The sequence below is a fragment of the Ixodes scapularis genome, unplaced genomic scaffold (assembly GCF_016920785.2).
Source record: "Ixodes scapularis isolate PalLabHiFi unplaced genomic scaffold, ASM1692078v2 PGA_scaffold40__2_contigs__length_1045541, whole genome shotgun sequence".
Lineage (NCBI taxonomy): Eukaryota > Metazoa > Arthropoda > Arachnida > Ixodida > Ixodidae > Ixodes > Ixodes scapularis.
Window position 1 is genome coordinate 820,744 of NW_024609869.1, and position 21,042 is coordinate 841,785.

The 21,042-nt window shown below is 44.6% G+C and overlaps 1 protein-coding gene across 1 annotated transcript in view; it reads right to left on the reverse strand.

Moving 5' to 3' along the window:
- Positions 1 to 19,918, reverse strand: part of LOC115309677 — a 35,755-nt gene extending 15,837 nt beyond the window's left edge. The window contains exons 1-4 of the mRNA XM_040209883.1: positions 19,805 to 19,918; positions 18,138 to 18,304; positions 12,676 to 12,761; positions 11,369 to 11,440 (exon numbers count right to left, since the gene is read on the reverse strand). Coding sequence (XP_040065817.1) covers positions 11,369 to 11,440; positions 12,676 to 12,761; positions 18,138 to 18,304; positions 19,805 to 19,918 — 439 coding nt within the window. The remainder of the gene's footprint in view (positions 1 to 11,368; positions 11,441 to 12,675; positions 12,762 to 18,137; positions 18,305 to 19,804) is intronic.
- Positions 19,919 to 21,042: the final 1,124 nt, after the last annotated feature.

Consider the following 21,042-nt stretch of genomic DNA (forward strand, 5'->3'; position numbering starts at 1 on the left):
TGCTTCAAAGTGTCTTGCCTTCTGCTCCATTTTATTATCTCTTTTATGGTACTTCATTAAAGTTAGGTGATTTTGTTATCTCAAGACAGTGCACATGTAGTTTGTTTTGAAAATTGCTTTATTTCTTAAAGAAAAACCTGTGACTTCATGAATAAAAGTGTGATAACATGGAATGTAATATTTCATTCTTGGAAGTAAAACTGAGCATCGACTGGAACCATGTAAGCAATCGGGCAATCTTAAGTATATATCACAGATATATTGTTGAACACTCTGGTCTTATTTGAGCACAATAGTTAAATTTCGAAAGGAAAAAAAAATAAATATATTTTCTGACTAGCATACCACCATATAAACACTGGACCACTTTGAAAGAATTATCACAGATGTTGCGCCAAACACTCTTATTTGAGCACAGCAATAGCAAGTTCTCGAAAGATAAAAAAATTGTTTCTGACTAAAGCAGCCGTCACTCGCGCGCTCCCCGTTGGTTCCGCCGACCCCTCCGCTGCCCCCGGCACACCCGGCTCCTCGTGGTTCGACATTTTGGTTTGAAGAAGGCGCGTAGCGCACATCCCGCATAATATTGGAACAACTTTCTCTCCAATTATTTTTAAATGTATTGCAAAAGGGTACAAAAAAGCGGTTTGTTTTAACAACGCCCAAAAGGTTTTGATTGTTTTTCAATACTTTTACCTGTACTAGAACAGATGCGACGGCCAGCGACGCACAGGATTGGTTGCCGTTCCTTCGCTAAACGCAGGAACTGCTCCCCGCGTCGTAGTAAATCCTACCCCGTATCCCGCGCGTAGGGACGCCTCAGGGAATGCGTAGCTACTTCCGCTCGTCGGTGGTTGGCTCCGGACGTCGCTGAAACGGGTGACGGGTGTCAAGTTTGCGATGACGTAGCGGCGTCAAAGTGGGCAGAGCCGCCACGTGAGTGTTGCTAGGATACGCTCCTCCTTTGCATTACGTCACTTCCATGTACCTTTTCTCAAATGTCCAACCTAGCGATCCTGGATCGCTAGGTTGGACATTTGAGAAAAGGTACATGGAAGTGACGTAATGCAAAGGAGGAGCGTATCCTAGCAACACTCACGTGGCGGCTCTGCCCACTTTGACGCCGCTACGTCATCGCGAACTTGGCACCCGTCACCCGTTTCAGCGACGTCCGGAGCCAACCACCGACGAGCGGAAGTAGCTACGCATTCCCTGAGGCGTCCCTACGCGCGGGATACGGGGTAGGATTTACTACGACGCGGGGAGCAGTTCCTGCGTTTAGCGAAGGAACGGCAACCAATCCTGTGCGTCGCTGGCCGTCGCATCTGTTCTAGTACAGGTAAAAGTATTGAAAAACAATCAAAACCTTTTGGGCGTTGTTAAAACAAACCGCTTTTTTGTACCCTTTTGCAATACATTTAAGAATTAATTGGAGAGAAAGTTGTTCCAATATTATGCGGGATCTGCGCTACGCGCCTTCTTCAAACCAAAATGTCGAACCACGAGGAGCCGGGTGTGTCGGGGGCAGCGGAGGGGTCGGCGGAACCAACGGGGAGCGCGCGAGTGACGGCTGCTTTAGTCGGAAACAATTTTTTTATCTTTCGAGAACTTGCTATTGCTGTGCTCAAATAAGAATGTTTGGCGCAACATCTGTGATAATTCTTTCAAAGTGGTCCAGTGTTTATATGGTGGTATGCTAGTCAGAGAATATATATATATTTTTTTTCCTTTCGAAATTTAACTATTGTGCTCAAATAAGACCAGAGTGTTCAACAAGATATCTGTGATATACACTTAAGATTGCCCAATTGCTTACATGGTTCCAGTCGATGCTCAGTTTTACTTCCAAGAATGAAATATTACATTCCATGTTATCACACTTTTATTCATGAAGTCACAGGTTTTTCTTTAAGAAATAAAGCAATTTTCAAAACAAACTACATGTGCACTGTCTTGAGAGAACACAAACACCTAACTTTGATGAAGTACCATAAAAGAGAGAATAAAATGGAGGAGAAGGCAAGACGCTTTGAAGCATTTGTAAAATGAAACAATGTTCATGACAACAATATCCCTGGTTCAATCAGCAACTAAGAAAGCAATCTCTGCAAAAGCAAGCATTTCTTTCTAGAGGTAGTCTAAATTACTTCTGAGTTCTTTGCAGGGGCAATCCAGATGATTTGTTGGTCTGGCAACTAAACCTCCGAACCTTTTCTGTCACTGTCGACTGCGTCTCGTGCCTTCTGCTCATAAGAATAAAAAAAAGGCTGTATCGATTTCACCGCGATGCACTCGACACGTATCCGGAGGCAGCACGCCTGCTGTGCGACGAACTTCACAAGGTGTAGGAGCTGAAGAGAGTATGTAGCTTGTGGACGGCCATGACTGTGGAGCAGGAAGCGAAGTGTGCACTTTACGGCTTCCACGCGTAGGGCTTCACTGAGGGCAAGGATGTGACGGGGTCCTTGGTGGTCAGGACCTCAGTCGTGGTGGCGAGAGGTTCCCTGTCGCTGGCGGCGTCCGTGCTGGGCACCACCGCAGCGAGGGCGCTGAGGGGCTTCCCGACGGTGTCCCTGGTGGTCGGGACTACCGTCGTGGCGGCGGACCCCTTGCGTTTTTCGCTCCGCACGGGCACGTCTGCGGCGGGTTCCGAACCGGGCGACAAGGCGCTGCCTCAGAGCCTTCCCCCTGTCCGAGAGGCCGACCGGAAGGCCGACCGGAGGGCCGGCAGGAGCCAGCCTCTCGGGAGCCGACGCTGACCTCTCCGAGCTCGGCTCAGAACCGTCCGAGCTCGGCTCAGACTCCAACTCTGACTCTTCAGGGTCGGAGTCTGACTCCGGTTCTGGCTCGCTCGATGCAAGGCAGATGTTGTGGAGCACTGCACATGCCGAAATAATGGCGGTGGCTGTTGAAGGGTGGTAATACAGAGCCCGGTGCCTTTGCAGACACCGGAATCTGTTTTTCAACAGCCCGATGCAGCGCTCCACAACAGACCTGATCGAGCAATGCGCCTTATTAAACCGGCCGCAAGCGGTGGAGGTCGCGTGGTTCCCGGGGACAGGGGTGATGAGCCAAGGCTCCAAGGGGTAGCCGCTGTCACCTGCACATGTAGAGGATGGAACATATTACATTCTTTACTTTTTAAAATAAAAGGCAAGAACCCAGCTGTGTGCAACTATGTCAATTATAATGTAACTTAAGTGGGACTTAAAAGTGTGTTAATATTTCTGCACTACAGTATCAGTTTACATTATGATTAATTAGCACCAGCTTGACTGCAAACTCCCTGTTATTTCATGTAACTATGTGTTTTCCTGGTGGGTTGTATGGGATGTGTGCACGATTCCTTAGGGGTGCTGTGTTGTATGCAAGTGCATAATTAGGCCCTTGCATCCGACAGATAAAAGCTCTGTTGCTTTTGGGAGTGTGGCCGTGACCTTAGGCACGGGCAGAGCAGAACACGCTGGCCTTGTCTTTGGCAAGCAAGGGGATAAGGCGCCAGTTCGACGAACCTCTTTCCTAATCCTCGGTGGAGTTGGAGATGGGGAAAAGAGAGGGGGTGGTTAGATTGGAAAGGAGGCAGGTCCTGCTGGGACACGGAGGGTCTAATAGGAGGAGCTATATAAGCAAACCGAAGAAGAAGGGTCAGGGAAAAGAATCCAGTGTGTGGGACAGAGACGACCCGAGGACAGATTTGGCGAGCCCCAAGTGGCCAAGGAGGAATTGATGCCATTCCGTACAAACTGACGACCGTCAAAGCGACCAGGCGAGCCCCCAGGTATCAGTGAAAGAGCTCCAACTTCATGCAAAAACCAACCAGCAAGAGGGTACAGGCAGACAGTAACAGTGAGTGGGCCGAACCGGACAGCGACTCGCACTGCGGTCGCATGCCTTGCATAGTCTATCACTGTCGTGAGATTGGTGTAGTGTGGCTTTCGTAGCCTGCAGAGTGTGAGAGTTATGTGGACATAAACAGAGATTAATGGCCAAACTTTGGGTGTTGTCTCACTTCAAGGAGTTCCAGCAACTGTGTCTGTGTGCCTCACAACAAGCACAGTATGTGTGGTACTGTGGCTTTCAAGCAGTGGGAGCCACCGTGTGCGTAAGGAATGAATTTAGTATGCTCACCATGCAGGAACCGGCCGTCGCGTGGCACCTGCCCTTGCTCGAGTTGGTTTCGGAGCCAGGAAAATTGCCACACGAAGGAGTCGTGCACCGACCCGGGATACCGTGGGTCGATGCACATTATCCGGCAGTCGGCGTCACACATCTGAAAGTGAGAGAGATATTGACATGTAATTACCTGATTCCACAAGTAGTAGATTGTACTTATGGTTCACAAAGCAGTCGCAATTTCAGAACCTTTTAAGTTATTTTGTCTGACACATGCATGTCAACACACCTTCCTGGATGCAAGGTACAACTAACTACCTTGAAACAAAAATAATGTGTTTTTTTTTTTACGGAAGCTTGCACGTTTTAACAGACAAGTATTATTTTTGGGAGAAGAGTCTCACGGCTCACATGCTACGTAGAGCACACGCTCGCGCAGTCGTGAGACCCCACAGCCCGCAGTCATAAAACGGCATACTTAAAACGTATCGGCAATACGTTTTTTTTTCTACAGATTTGGGGCGCGTTTTGACAACGTAACATGAGTGTACTTACCACCATCACGTTGAGGGCGTAGAAGTACTTGCGGCACCAGTACGCCGCCTTCGTGACGGTGGGGTCGTTCTTGGACGGGCCGACGATGGAGACCATGGTCCCGTCCACGCAACCGATGACGCCGGGTATCCTGCCGAGCAGCCTGAAGCCCTTCTCCGCGTCGAACCTCTCGCTCGGCGTCTCGGGAAAGTGGATCCAGCCACGCTGGACCCCGAGACGACGCACGATAGCGACGGACACGGCGCGGACCGCAACGCTGACTGTCTTTTGTTCCCGCGCTACGTGTTCGTCGCTCGCCACCATGCCTTGGAAGCTCCCCGTGCCGTAGAAGCGCAGTGCACACAACACTTGAAGCTCCACAGTCATGACGTGGTACGCACTCTCCTCACCTCCGGTTCCTCGCGAAGTTCGTCGCACAACCACCGCACCACGATCTTGGGCAGGCGGTATTGCTTCCGAAAGATCTCCTCCGGGAGCTCGAATGCATCGCGGTGTTCCCGATACAGCCTTTCTGGCGAAAAAAAAAAAGCTCTATTAAAGAAAAAGTCGAAGTGACGAGACGGCGACACCTCGCCGCCGAAAACATGCTGCCAATGACACCTAGTTCCGAGCAAGTACCTTTTGAAACGTACTCGGTACAAAACGAAACGTCATTTTGTTGTCACGTCCGGTAGCCGACTCCGCCCAGTTTTGCCGACTCCGCCCACATTTTTCTAGGGAAATTACGTCACTTTTGTTTCCAACCAATCAGACGTGATGACGTCACTTCCGTGTACTAAAAAAAGGTACATGTACAATGTCGAACCTAGCTATCCTGGTCACCGCTGACCGGATGACGGCTCGTTTCCTCCGCAGTCGGTCCATTCTCTGAAGGCGAGTTGTTGTCCGGGTTCCGTGTCTGTCAGATGGGGAGCTGTCACTCGTTTTGTCGGGCGTCTCCTAGATCCCGGGTTTCGGCACCAGATGTTTGGGATCTGGAGAAACTACGACCCGATCGACGTGATGGTAACGGTTTATCAGAATGAGAGCATGGCGTAAATCCCGCGCGTGACTTCGTGGCCCACTTCCTCGTCGTCCCGTGTCCATTCTCCAACAATAGCCTTAGCCCACATGTCCAGCCCAAAAGTGGAGTCACTTTTTGGGAGAGACATGTGCGCAAAAAAAAAGGAAAGCAAAAACAAAAAGGTTTATTTTCAGAACGACGAACAGGAACGACGTCCAACAAAATGGCAGTGATCCCATTTCGTTGGGCGTCGTTCGCAGCGCATGCTCAGAACCATGCTCGAGTACACCTTTATCGGGCATTTCAGGAGAAGCGAACACGGCTCATGCACTGCTTTGATCGATGCTCAAGGTTCGAGAGGGCACGGGTATAGCCATAGCTTTGACTTCACTACCTGCGAGGAACGCACGAAGATGCAACGTTCAACGTCCATTCCGCACAATCGAAATTGCAGTTCTTGGAAAACGATAAATAAAGGCTAGTTCGGAGCACGCGCTGTGAAGAGGGTCCAACAATATGACGTCCTCGAATGCCCCCTGTAGGACACGTGATGCCCATTTTTACGCTAAAATTGGCGGGGAAACTGAATTGGTCTGAATGTCCGGTGACGCCAGTCTGCTGACTGTCTGAAAAGGAACGCTGAGACATTTCAGAAGTGAAGGAAATCGAAAAAAAATCCAGTCATTGCCGCCGGGAGCGCACACGAGCAAGAGATGGGTCGACAACGTTAAGCCTTTCCTCGCCGCTGCTCTCGTGTGTGGTACTGTTGAGACTTGTTTCCTTCTTCCCGTCGTTTTTCTGTCATATCCGCAGTCTCAGGTAGTTTTATTATTTTTTGTGTGTTCGCTTAATACAACGGCATTTACGTGGATACGTCGAACAACTGCTGCTACGGTTTGAGTGACATGTGTACAGCTAGTCAACGATGACACTGGTCGATTATCGATAGACCTCTCTCTCGCCACAGAGAGACTTCTCGGAGTTCGTATTCAAACTTTTTCGTCACGGATATTGTAAGACGTATGGATAAGATCGACAGGAAAGAAACAACTTATTTACGGGCTTTCTTTGTCATGTAGGACGCGAGTAAAGTGCTGCAATCGCTTTTTTTATATCTCGTGATAGAATGGTATCTCGTTCTTTGTCGTTATTCGTGTGCAGTTGCGTCGACATTTGTAAATATGCGTGGTAATCTAATTTTCACTGGAAGGTGAAAAACAAGTTCGTGTGATTATTGAAAGTGCGTTGTTTGTGGTTATGTACGTGGTTATTTATACTAATATTATTTCATTTCCTTTACTGCGTTTAACTAGAATCTTAACTGTATAAAGGTAATAGTATTATTGTATACAAAACAAGTTATGTTTTGTTCTAAGGCAGCTCGAGCCCATAGGGAGAAGTAAATTAGGAGACTAAGCAGTAAGTTTAGTACCCCTGCCACACGGAAAAGTTGATAAATTTTTATTCAGTGATATAGGATTTAATCAGCTCGCGGTCTTGAGTGATTATACGAGCGCCTCAAGCGGGTTTGTTGACCCCATAATGTCATTCGATCGAAATTACGTTAATTTTGCCATGTGGCCGGGGAATGATGCAAGAATTCAGTGACTGCACGCGATAACGTCGCTTAAATGATCGTGAGAAACACTTGTCTTGCCTTGTCCGCGTTGGCTACGTCTACCTGATTTGTAACTGTTCTGTTTTGCTGTTTCCAAATCACTGCGTGTCTCGCCACTTTGTCGAAGTATTTCTGTATAAAATATGCATTCCTACAACAATAATTGCATGACTCAATGTTTTCGGCTTAAAACAATCACATTTTTCTATAGACGTCTTATACGCATAACCTCGTGCCATTTCGTACCGATTATTTAGCGGTGTAATGTTCTGCCCGTGTAATAAAGTGTTTCTTTCTGAGACCCGTTGCTATGTGGAGCTTTCATTTTAGCTAATAAGACCCGCGTGTGTGACTAAAAGCGCGTTACGACGGTCGATCCACGCGCCTTGCCTTCGCTTCGACGCGCGCCCCCGATGGCCTTCCTTTGTGACGTCACGAGAAGAGCGCTACGGCCTTCTTCTCCAGGAGACGTTTATTTAATGCGTGCCCTCTCCCTCGTTTTACCGAGTCGTCATTTTTCCACGTCGTCAAGGTGCAGTCACGTGACAACACGGATCACGTGACCACCTACGTGCCCTTTCTTCTCCCCCCCCCCCCCCCCCCCCCTCCCTTCTCGGGCCGTGTTCGACCTCTGTCCTCCTCTCCGGCATTTTATTCTCCCTGCTTGTGCTTTTTGCTTGCCACTTTGTTTTTGTTCCTTTTTTGTTTGTTTTAGAGGGTGGATCATCGCGTGGAGGGATTTTTTACAAAGACCACGTTGGTGGAGTCGCGCGCCCAATGTCGGATAACGACGAAATAGCCGTGCTCCGGAAGTACAGTCTCCGACAATATGAAAGACCCATTGGGAGCGCGTGGCCGAGGCGGTGGCTGGCGGGGGCGCTGCGAGCGCTCCGGGCAATTCCATTCTGCTTTGAGGGGAGGACGCTCGCTCGGGGCCCAGCACAAACTGATAAGCGCGTTTCGGTTTAGCTGAGCCCGAGTGAGCGTCCTTTCCTCGAAGCAGAATGGAATTGCCCGGAGCGCTCGCAGCGCCCCTGCCAGCCACCGCCTCGGCCACGCGCTCCCAGTGGGTCTTTCATATTGCCGGACAGTATACGTGCGAAATCTTAACAAGGTTAAAACAACACAATTTGTTGCAAAATACACCCCAAAGAAAGCCCCCCAAAGTGAGAGAACAATGAGTCACAGAAATGTCTGGTGGCATGCATTGTAAAATTTGTAGAGAAGTCAACGCCCGATATCCTCGACAGCATAATCATTCCCTGGGCTACTAGTTCACCGCACGCTTAATATATAAGCAAAATAAGTGAAAGGCACAAGTGAAAGCGCAAGTCAAAAAATAAATTTGGAGACTGCACTCATTAGTTTGCTGCATGTCACCTCTCACTGAGATGTAATTCTTCGGTCACATGTATTGTCAAAAAAAGAAAAAGAAGATTTTACGTTGAAAAATTATATGGAAAACCACATCTGCGTTAAACAAACACGATTCTTAGACCCGCCACCATAACGGAAAATTTCAAGTGCTTCGCTGGCAAAAGGAGGTTAGCGCGCAGTTCACTTCTTAATATCAACGCGATGCCAGAATCCCAGCTTGCAAGAAAGAAAAAAAAGAAAGGAACTATCAAACGGTTCTTTATTTCAAATGTGTGTTTTATTCTTGCAGCTTCAGAAAAAAACGAAGCAGGCCGAAGACACTTAAGACTGTTCACGTGTGGGAATGCGAAAGGGGCGTTATATTTCCAACATCCTGTTATCTTGGAAATAAACATCATTATTATAGTCCTGCGGGTGTAATTTTTTTTAGTAATGTTCCCACACATATTAAAGCTGCTTCTGCCAGTACTGCATTTGGTGTGCGTCTTCGCGTATTCAATAGAGGTCGTTTATGTAGACGCGGTCGCCTCCCAGTCCATCGCACAAAGCGCACAACCAGCACAGGTGAAGTCCGAAGAGCAACTGACGCGTTGGAGGCAGCGCGCCACGTCTTCCATTTGCACACGGCGCTCCGGCGGTGACATCAGGCTCTCCCACTGTGCAGGCGCGGCGCCCCCTCCGGCTTCATGGCTTTCGTGACGAACCATCTGCGTTGCTGTGCTTTTTGTTGAGTTTTATTTCTATGACGCGTCCGCTTTAACGTTGAGTGGCGCGTGCTTGATGACGTAATTTTATGGCCATTTTTCGGGCACAACGCCGACGCCTTTTCCCGTAATAGAACATATAAGGAAATGGTCCGGAGTGAGAGAACGCGGTGAAAATAAAAACAGGAACTGAGAAGTTGAGGAAAAGGAGGAGGTAGGGGGCACATAGGTGCTCACGTGATACCTGTTGTCATGTGACTGTGCCCTGACGAAGTGCAAAAAAGGCCTCTCCATTTTACCCCTCCGAGCCTGCTGAGGTTCCCATATTTGTGTAGTCGAACAAAATGGCGCTGCCCTGAGAGCTGTTACTGGAATGGTCTATACGCGAATCAGCTCATTTACGTGACGGCGCGGTGGTGGCGCGTTGGGCGCACTTCCGGTCTAGGGCTGTTGGCGGAAGTCACTATGCGGGACGTGCATTCCTGCTTTGTTTTGAAAGGAACCAGACAAAAACCTGCCTTTTTGTCAAAACGCCGTGACTGGAGCTCTACCAAAAGTGTCGGGAAAAGTTTGAATGCCAGTTTTTATGTGTTTTAGTTTTCTTCTGCTCGCTTTATTCGAGAACGTGGATAGGAGCCGTGAAAAACGTAAACCAGACGCCGTCCGACCGCGATTGCTTCTGCGGGAAGTACTTTGGGTTGAATTCACGGATACATGTGGTCGTCACAATTATTTGTTTTGTTCCAACCTGAACTCGGGAAACCCGCCAAGTTGTACGGGCCACCTGCTGCCTCTAGTTCAGTGTGTCATCAAGTTCAAACGGCCGCCTGATCGTTCGAGCTGTCGTCTGCTCTCTCAAACATTTCTGCTTGTTATCGTCTGCAGGTTCAAACGACAGCGGCCCGTAGACCAAACGTTGACCCGGTAATTGCGATAAGAAGTAAGTGTTGGCCTCAAGAGGCTTTTAAGTTTGAAGGATGGTTGGGGCAAGCAGGCTAAGTGTAAACAGTAGGTACAAGATGATGTTGATAAGTATTACCAGTGGCCATCACCGACTTGTTATGTCTAATTCACTTGGTCCAATTCGGCTTGCGATTTTCAGTATCGACGTCGACATCTCAGCTACGGTTCAGGCTTCTGCAGCCCGAGCGACATCATGACTGAAAATAGCGAGCAGAACCTCACCATGTCAATCAAGTTTTAGCGTCCATTCTACGGCGTCCACGCAGAATGAATCGCGGCATGTTATTCACGCGAAGGTTTGCTGAGTAATGAGCCTCATTAATTTCGATGAGGCCGCTAAAGTAGTCAGACATCTCCAAGAATACGTAGAATCAACAATTCCAACGCGAAAAAGAGCACGGGGGCTCACACCGACGCCGATAACGTCGCATTCCAATGCTTTGTTTATGGGCGACGGCGAGCTTCTTGCCCACACTCCATCGCGCATGCGCGGCGCCGGTGGCGTCCGCTAGAGGCGCTTCGGTTTCTTTGTAAATATGAGTTGGTCTGCAAGTTGAATCAGAAATCACAAGACACTACAAGTTGAACACCAAGCCCATTTTTAGTTTGGTGGTGATAGACGACCTATCTGTCTCGCGCAACTCTATTATGCATTCTGTAAAAAAGTGTAAGGTAGAAAAAAGACATGTCCAGGTTCCAGATTCAAGTTTTCTAATTATTTATGCTGCTAACGGTAAGTGCTATTCCTTTTGTATTGCGTTATGAAACGCTTCCCTGCGAGAAGCCGGCTGAACGGAATAGCAACTAGGTGTGCACGATATTTCGATTAAATTAAAATAACATAATTATTTTAAGATTACTTAATTTTCAGCGAAGCATTCAAGAACTGTCTGCAACTCTAGTAGTCACGGCGCAAAAGGAGCGTGTCAAAAATATTTAAATAATGTTTTTCGGAGTCAAAGTTGTAGAAAATGAGCCGGCGTATAAGATTTAGCATGTTGAAAATGTAACGCAGTAGAAAGATTTCTTACTTACCTTTGTCATGGAGCCTTATTAAAGTAAAGCAGGTTTGATAATCGGTAAAAAGCAGCCGATAATCCTTGAAACCTAAATATAATTTGCAAACATAATTCAGACGTGCCGAACATATATCATACGGCTATCGATGTAAACATTATGAGATTCTCTTTTGACTCTGCTACACAAACTAAATTAAAAAAAAAAAAAAAATCAGGGCCGTCATGCATATTAAAGGAAACTTCAACTGTCTCCTTCTGGGGTCATAGAATTTTTTATTTTTTTATTTATATTCAAGGTACTTATGTCGGTTTAATCAACTTCCGGTTAGTCGCTTTTCTAACCAGCACAAGGCCGATTTTTTTTTTCGTTGATCAATTTTTAAGGTACTAATATTGGTTTAATCAACTTCGGGTTAGTCGGTTTTCTAACCAGCACAAAGCGAACAAATTGTGGAAATTCTCTGTCCAGAAATCCACGCTCAATTGGGGTTTATCTCGTATGCTGCTTGCACTGTTCTACTAGATTCAGTGACTGTCTTTTTTAATATAATTTTCACGTAGAACCTGTTTGAGGCGTGAATTTCGTGCGAAAATCGTTAAACACGAGCGTAACGAGAGACCGTTACATGGCCGAATAAACATAAAGCACACATAGCCCATAATAGGCGATGCAAAATCATAACAAGCATAGAATGCGTACTTAGGCCATGGTTAGTGAGACTTCATCATTACTGAGAACAGTTGATTGTAATTGACGAAACCGAATAAACGGCTGAAATCGAGTCTCGGACAGCGCAATTCGCAGCCCCGCGCTTCTGCTCGACGCCACGAGGAGGAAGTGAACGAGAGCACAAGCAGCTGGACTAAGTATAACCCATGGAGCAGCAGGCGACTGCCGGCACGGGCAGATAACTCCCCTACTGAACACGTTTCAATTTGCCTTAATCATTCTGATAAGACAGGGGACCATATTAGTGTGGCGTGCGTGCAAGGCGTTTGAAACCACCCCGATCTCCCGGTAACCAAGCTTAAACAATTATAATGCGCGCGTAATGCACGCACAAAACATTCTGCGCTCACCGTGTTTATCAGAATTATCGAGATAAAATTAGAGTTTGATAATTTGTTTTGCTTGTTTACAAAAAAAAAAAAAAACTTGACCCTTAGTCTTGCATAGCGAATGCATGCTTCTGTGCATCCAGGTTGATATCGGTGAAGTTAATTATCTTGGCAATGCAGTACAATACGTTTCTTGATTTAATAAACAAAAATCTCGTCGTTTGGCTAAACGGTTAGTGTAAAACAATATCAGTAATGGCTTACCTTCGTCATCAAAAGCGTATTTCATCGTCACTAAGTTTTTTTGTTTCTCAGGTTTAACTTTGATCCACATGTGGGGCTGTGGATAGCTACAGCATGAAACAACGAAACGAAAATAATTATGCAAAGAATCATAAAAGACAAATATCAATCTTCTAAATATTTTATAAATCCAGTTTTTATAGCAAATATTCGTTTAATAGTTATATCAAAAATTTGATTACGCCTAATTAAAACTGGGCTACGATGCGTAAATAGTTCTAGAAGTTTGCTCTTAGTCCCTCAAAATATAAATAAAGGCACAGAAAAAAACATAACTATAAAATGTTTTTTTTTTTTTTGTGCTTAGCGATATGTGACAGTTGACATGATGTGTTGTTGTGCTGTGGGCTGATCGAAGAAGCAAGGAACGGGGAAAAAGCTGTTCGGGGTTCCACGTGAGAAACCAAATAAGAAGAAAAATTTGGTTGTCGCGAATCCGATGGAAGGATTTCGTATGCAAACCCACGTACAGGCTGTTTGAGGTAAGTCACAGCTCCTAAGAGAGTGTTGTTTACTGTATATCCCAATACTACAATCTGTTTTGTCATACGTACGAGTTTGTATTGAAGGCCGCTTTCACGTCGCGAGTATGCGCGCGTGCGTTATAAATACAGTTCGGACTCTTTTCGGTTTTGAGTGTTGTTGTCTGTTCCTAGTTTCTTTCTCCGATTGTCGCCGCTTCTGGCTTTCGCACGAGATAATTAACCGAAATATGCTGCCGTCTTAAAATGAATAAACGACAAAAACCATAGGCCTGTGTTTTCTGTGAACTGCTTCCCCAAGTGCCTTTAGTACAGGAAAAAATTGTGAACGTTTTGTTTGTTTTTTTTTAAACCAGAATGCATATTCTTATAAAAAAGAAAAATCAGGACTTCGCCAAAAAGCTCGAAATGTTGAAGGTATGTGGGAGCAGAAGTGTCGGTACGCGAGCGGCGGTAAGCCAAATCAGGTGATAAAAGATTATTTGTGCGTTGAATGTCTTCCTCGTTCTGTATTCAATAAAAATGTATATGGTGCTAATAAATGACTGGTGCTTTGCATTGAATTTTCTGATGGACGGCTTCAATGTTTTTCTTACAGCATTTGCTATAGGGAACTGTATTGTTTACAATTATAGCCTACTTAAACTATGTCAATCTTCAAGTTGGAGATTAGTTTCATCACTAACAAGTGAATGATCAAATTCCTTCCCTAAGGTTTGCGCTAACATCATTCACAAGTATACTGGAGACTCCATTTATGAAAATGCTAATGCTTAAAAATCCTCAAAACCCTTTCGTTATGTATTAGTACGCAATTAATAGCAAGCTGAAGTCATCTAGGTCAAATTTCGTCCGTACATTCTTCGCCTTCAATGTACCCTACTCGCACATGTTTACAAAAAAAAAAAAAAAAAACGTATTTTGCATTTTGTTATGGTGCACAGTGGTGGTTCCTGCAGACGTTTGAGCGCTCTCATAACTGCTGCAGGCTGTTCTGGACAATTATACTTCGTTTCGCCGTACCTGCGCGCGAGGCAAAAGCCGTGAGCGCGAGCACGCACCCTAAACAAAACTAGTGCCCGTACTGTACCAGCTCGCATGCGAGCCAGGGATGTATGGGCGAAACAGGACGCTAAACACATCATTCGGGGACTATTCCTGGCACCGTACCGTCACTTCAGTAACGAATAGGAAAGGCGAAATGTATAGGCGAACACGCGAACTCGAATGCTGAATCCAGCAAGCAGACGGGATTCTTCGATTTTCGTCAACTAAAGTTAACAAGGCGAATTTAGCCAAAACCAGACGCGCCGGTGCGAGTGTGACGCTGAGAGCAGTAAAGTCTACAGCCAAACGTTTGACACCACGCGCAAAACAAACCTGCTGTTCTTTTTTCGTTTTTTTTTTTTTTTTATTGCGAAAGGATTAACCGTTTTATGAAGAAAACCGAAGTTATCAACTTTTGAAGCCACGCGCGAAATGGTACCTAAATTCCCCTGTCCGAATAAAGCGAAGCCTGTCGTCTGCAACAGCGATCAGATGGATAGGCTCCCATTGGCTGACGCGCGTTATAGTTTCAAGGAACGAGGCACCCATTGGCTGGCGCGCCTCATATCTTCGAGGAACACCTCCCCATGGCGTTGCGGGCCCCGCGCCGGCAGCGGGCCGGTAAAAGGAACACGGCTAGCGCGCTCGGTTTCATGTGCTCCTCTCGACTCCGAAGAACATGGCGGCGCCTCAAGCATCTACATCGTCGGCGGCCGCAACCTCGGGAGCAGCGAAATCGGCCCGTCCACGCCGTGCACCGTAGACGAACTAAGGGAGTGGAATAACGCAGTACGACGAGCGAGGAAGCGGGCAGCGAAATCCTCCATTGTTATCAAGCCTCCGAATACACGGCGGGTGGAACGAGCAGCGGCGCTGCTGGCTAGGAGACAGAACAGAGCCTTTCGAAAGCGTGAGGCGCAAGTGGATCGCGATTGAAAGCGTCTCAGGCAAGAGGACGAGGCTCTTCGACAACGCGAGACGGAAACAATACATCGCAAGCGGCATGCTTTCGCATTCACAACTCAAAAGATGTGCTTAGGTGTCCTCGAATATTTCTTTTTTTTTCTAAGGGATAGGGTTTAAGTATCAGGTTTCGAAATATTTGGTATGGAGTAATGACGAAACTCTCTTATCACCCAAAAAGTCAACGAAGGTGTGTTGATATTAGAGAATACTACAGTTCAGTACTTTGCATTCTCCCTGTCACCTTGAGTTGCTAACTTAGAGCAGCTTGTGTTCTTTTTTAATTTTTACTCGTCCTTTTTTTTAGACATTCATATTAAAAATAGCGCAAAAAAGACGGGACAAAAAGACGAGGAAGCACACAGGACAAGCGGTCTTTTTAATATTTTTTTTAGATATTCTCAATGGCTGAAAGAGGATAACCAACTGGCCTTGTATATTTTTAACTCATTATCGATGATAAAATAACATCTCACAGCTGAGAGACGAATCTGTCTTTGTAAAGCTATGTGTTCAGATGGCGACACTGTTAGCGCGAACAAACGATCGCCGATTTTTCCAGTTTTTCTCTTTGAAACCAAAGGATGTAATCCAAGTTATTATTGCTGCGGAAACAGTTAATTTATTTCTATAACGTTAGCGATAAGATTCCTTGCTCGCTAATACTATGTAGAAGTAAAATGCGAAAATGCACCTATGTCGTGTTCGCGCTAACAGTGTCGCGATGTGTGCATGTAAAGTAGCAGACAACGAAAAAGGCGGCTTGTAGACTGCGCATATTCAGAGGCCATGCTATAACGCAAAAATGATGATTTTTAAGGTCTATAAGATCAAGGCGGTCATCCTATACTTTAAGAAAATATTCACAAAATATTTGAAACAAAGCCAACTACTATTCATTCCTCTATTGTTCATTCATTCATATTCATTCGTCTCTAATTATAATTAGGTCTAGCTAAAATAATATGCCAACAAAATTTTTTTGACTAATTTATATATAGTCTCCTCGTCATTATGTAGGGCAAAGCAAAAAATAGCCGAATGTACGGATTATGACTACTATTTCGTGTTTTCGGTGTTTCTTTTATGTGATACTGGGGGGGGGGGGGGGGGGGGGGATTGTTCATTGTGCGTTTTTATCAGAAAATGTGGAATATATTGGAGTTTTCTTTTAGATTCCGAATTTGTTCAAACTTTCGCGTATAATAATAAAAAAAAATAATAAAACATACTCGTACACGAATGTACGCTAAATTCTAAGAACTCATCTGTTCGAATGTTCTTTCTCCAGCTGAGTTTGGCATTGGTGTCCTTTCTATTAGTAATACTCACTGTCCCACGGGGAATCTTGCAAAAAAGTATTGCTCCAATTAACGTCCCTACTTTGAAATAACTAAACACCTGGAAGTAGCCGGTGGGAAACATAGAAGCACCGGCTGCCCTGCCTAAGCATCTGGACGTATGCAAATTACAGGTTTATAGTTTTTATCGTTATAAAAACACAACCCCGCCTCCCTCTAAAAAGCACAAATAGTATGCTCCTAGAAGAGAAACGGAACAGTGACTTTTGTCGTGACCCGTCGTTTTGAACGAACCTTGGCAAGATAAATGGCAAACCCCCTTTTGTCGATAGCCGGATATTCAAAAAGAAAACTGAAGTTTCTTTTTCAATATCGGAGTTTTTCGGGATTCGGAGTTTTTCGGATATATCTGAATTGACGAAAAATTTGCCGGCAAGTGTTTTCTTAACTTCTTCAGATATTCGAAAACACGGAACACTAGTTACGATATCCAATCATGATCAGATGTTGAATGTGAACACGTGAATCTTGAGGATGCAGGAGTTTGTATCTTTAGGAAACAAAATTATTTCGGGCAGTCTAGAAAAATTTTATCCATATTTTAACAATTCAACTTCTTAGGAAGCCACGTCGTGTCGGAAATTTTCAACACACTTTCTACAGACTTTCTTTATATCGAAGTCTATGGAGTAAACCCGATAGAAATGCAAAAAAATTTGATTGCCACGTTACAATAGACATTTTGTGACCATATTTCTATAGAATATATATAAACTAGACTCGATAGAATAATAAGGTGCTCTGAGGAGAAGCGACATCACACCCAGTTAGAGCCTCCTTGCGGAGGATTTTTTTGTTCGACTGTGATAAATAATTATTGCCCCTTGCAATGCTTTATGGTTGGAGTTGCAGTTCGCCAACCCTTATAAGGAACATTTCTTATACATTACTAGCGAAAAAAAAAACGCTCACTTCGACCAGTTCTCCTCCACCAACCACTGTCGCTTATTATCTTCAGGGTGGTCCTCATTCATATGATTGCCTTTCAAGTGTATGATATATATAGCGATGTAGAGTCCACACCACCGAATTACTATAGCGCTATGAGTTCTCCCTGGCGTGTGTATTTCTCATGTATACGCATGTGCACATGGCAAGTGGCAAGTGAAGTCTCCTTGGACTTATTGGGACGCAACTTAAAATCATTGTTCGAAATTAAAGTTGCTGTTTTTGTTTCATTCAAAACTTATTAATTGTTGTTACATAGGGGATAAACGATGTTAGAATCTGTTTTCTATGTAATTTCTATCTAAGTTTTGTACGTTAAGCTCTATAAAAAGTCTAATAAAATCGGCCAAGAAGCAATAGACAATGTATAAAAAAGTGGATACATTTTCTTTAGTATATATATATATATATATATATATATATATATATATATATATAATGAAGTCTCTATACACTATAATCTGTGGAAATTCTGTAGGAAGTCGATATATATTTTTGTAAGGTATCCCCATGGTCAAATTTTTGGCGAATATGAAACAAAAACGAACGCGTAGATATGTTTTATTTTTTTATTTTAACCGCTGCATATTTGTTCTAAGAATCAGTAAAAGATGATACGTACAAGGGACTTCTATAGATACCTTTGTAATTGAAATAGTACCACATCAGTTTTTCGCCGTTCCAACACGTTATGAATTCTATTTGAACACACGGCTTGACTCCTCCGTGTGCAGTATCGTTTTCTACGGAACGATACAGAAGGTAATATTTATGTCTTGCAGTAAACAGCTGAAATCAAACAACACCACCATGTAATCAAACTTCTCAAACAATTGCACTCGAGCGCCGATAATCAAACGCTCCATCAGCAGGAACACTAATCGCAAGAAGTAATTAGGCGCATAAATGATAAGACTCATTTTTGATTTACTCCACGCACACCAACCCTTCTCTGGCGTTGGACTCGACTCTATAAAGCGCCGTTCACTCTTGCGACCGGGTAATACAGAGAGAGACCAGACCGGTTTTTAAGCCTCTTGCGATCTCTTTGGACCAGCTCCGCTGCAGCGCATCGGGTCCTAAGAAGTCGCAAAAGGCTTAAAAATCGGTCTGGTCACTCTCAGTCTTACTCGGTCGCAAGAATGTGAACGGCGCTTAAGGATGAACAGCGGCGTATTTCAAGCATCGCAGCTTGAGAAGCTCTTTCTCAGGCTTTCTCAGGTACGCATTGAGCGATGGAAAAGAATGGGATACATTAAGTGTTATCCGAAGGTATAAGACACATTTATTTAAACAATTAAATTTTAATTTAGATGCATATTGTGAATACGACGCTCATCCAAGGAGATATTACGTTTCTTTATGACAGTGACCAGAAAGTAAATTTGCTGCAGAAGTTGTCTTAAATAACAACTGACACAAATATGTCGGTCCTAGCAACACTAAATCATACCGTGATATTTTAGATGGCATTAATCAAAAATGTACAATTACAGTGTGCAATCCTCCTTGGGAATATTACAGTTTTTGCAGTTGTAGGACTACAATGACATTACGGATACGAAGCAGGATGTTCTAATGCTTTACAGGAACTCAGCTCCGACTTGAAATTTTACAACGACAAAATTCACCATACGTCTTTGATAACTATTAGAGCGTGTAACCCACACGCCACGACGTTTCTCGCTTGTTGCTTTGCAAGTTCTTCGGTTCATAATTCCGCATATCTTATAGACGAAGCTGCTACATTGGCAAGTATTTATCTTACAAAAAAAAATTCATTATATAAATGACAAGGTTCGCCTCTAAAGATTGATGCTTGCAGCCCGTCTCCCACCGGTGTGGTTGGTGATTTATACCACCCAACCTTCGGTGTGAACGATGGATGGGTAGCGTAAGAGGACGCAGATGTGACTGTCGTTTTGGCGTCCCAAACTTTAATTGGTGTTGTCTATAGCTACATTACGACTGCTGAGCAGAAAGGTCCACTTGGACAGACGCGTGGTATCAATCCACATTTATGGCTGTGATAGCGCGAGCATTTCAGTGCAGCGCAGAGTTACAAAGCTATGACATTTCTTGGCGTACTCTAGGGGACATGATAAGTACATAATACCAGAAGAGCACACGTTCCAGCCGGGCACCAGAGCTCAATGCAAAACCTTTACCAACTAAAATTAAAAAAAATTAAAATGGCGAAGTTTGTTCATTATTTGAAATTTTGACCTATTTTCCTCTTTGCACAAGCAGTAGCCGAGCCTGCCCACCTCAACAAAACAGGGTACGTACCAACCAAGCGTTATTGGAACTCTTCATTTGAAGTTCTTTCCTCTGCTGTTCCGATAATTTTGCAGCATCGGAACATGCTAGCAAAGCTGCAACTACACAAAGAAATACAAGCATCGTCTCGTAAAGTCCTCGCTCAAAGATGCATCGAAGGAAGGGAGACTTATTTATATAAACTCTAAAACTGCAAACGTTTGGAAAGGTCATTTGATACTGTCTAGTTGACCAACAAGGATTCAACAGCTAGGCGGAAAAAAATGCTGATGCTTAGTAGAGTAACGAAAAAATAAAATCCGTAGGATCTGAATTGACGAACAAAAAAAGAAAAAAACTTTCCCTATAATGCGCAGCCAGCGGTCACACTGGAGCCTGTTAGTTTGTTCTCTCACCAAACAAAAAAAAATATCGCACAAACGCACGTTTTTCTACACCACAAAGTAAAGGGCGGAACCTCAATTACAGATCATTTATAGAATATTTGCTGTGCGATGATTTAGCAGGATTAAGAAAACGTTAGGCTTAGTTAACTTTAGGTTTTTTTAGCGAAACGGTGGCTGCTATTCTGATACTACCGGAAAGTAACATTCAAGTTCAGATTTTGTATGACAGCCAATAAATCCAGAAGGATCATGCGCCGCTAACGCCTGATTTGCTTGTTGCGATTTTGTAGAAGAATCTGGAGTTGGGCAGGTTGGTACATCTTAGATTCGAAAAGCGCCAGAAGACAAAGACAACAGAAGGAATAGACGAAACGATGCGCTACTTTCAACTGAATCTTTATTCATAAAAACCAACATATATATACACACTCAATCACCCATTTGCTTGTAATCAAACTTCTCGTGAGATGAATTCAAATTCTTTATCTGATAAAAAGACCGAGAAAGTGCTGATACATGCATCGCCCTTCACCCTGATATTAAAAGCCTCGAAGATTTCTCTTCCTGTTCTTGTTTTACATCGTCCCAAAATCAGCGTTTCATCGAGTACAGGAGAACATGGGAACCGATCACAATGAACGACCAAGTTTCCCGAGGGTGACCGCCTAACAGAAAAGTAATGCTCCCTGGCCCTCTCGTTGACGCACCTCCCCGTCTGCCCTATATACGTTCTCCCGCATGACGTTGGTATCTCGTAAACCACCGCTGTTTCTCATTCTACATATTTGTTGGCATGCTTCCGCCTTGCGTGACTGATTATTCACCCTTGGACATAATCTGGCTAACTTCGACGGGGCTGTA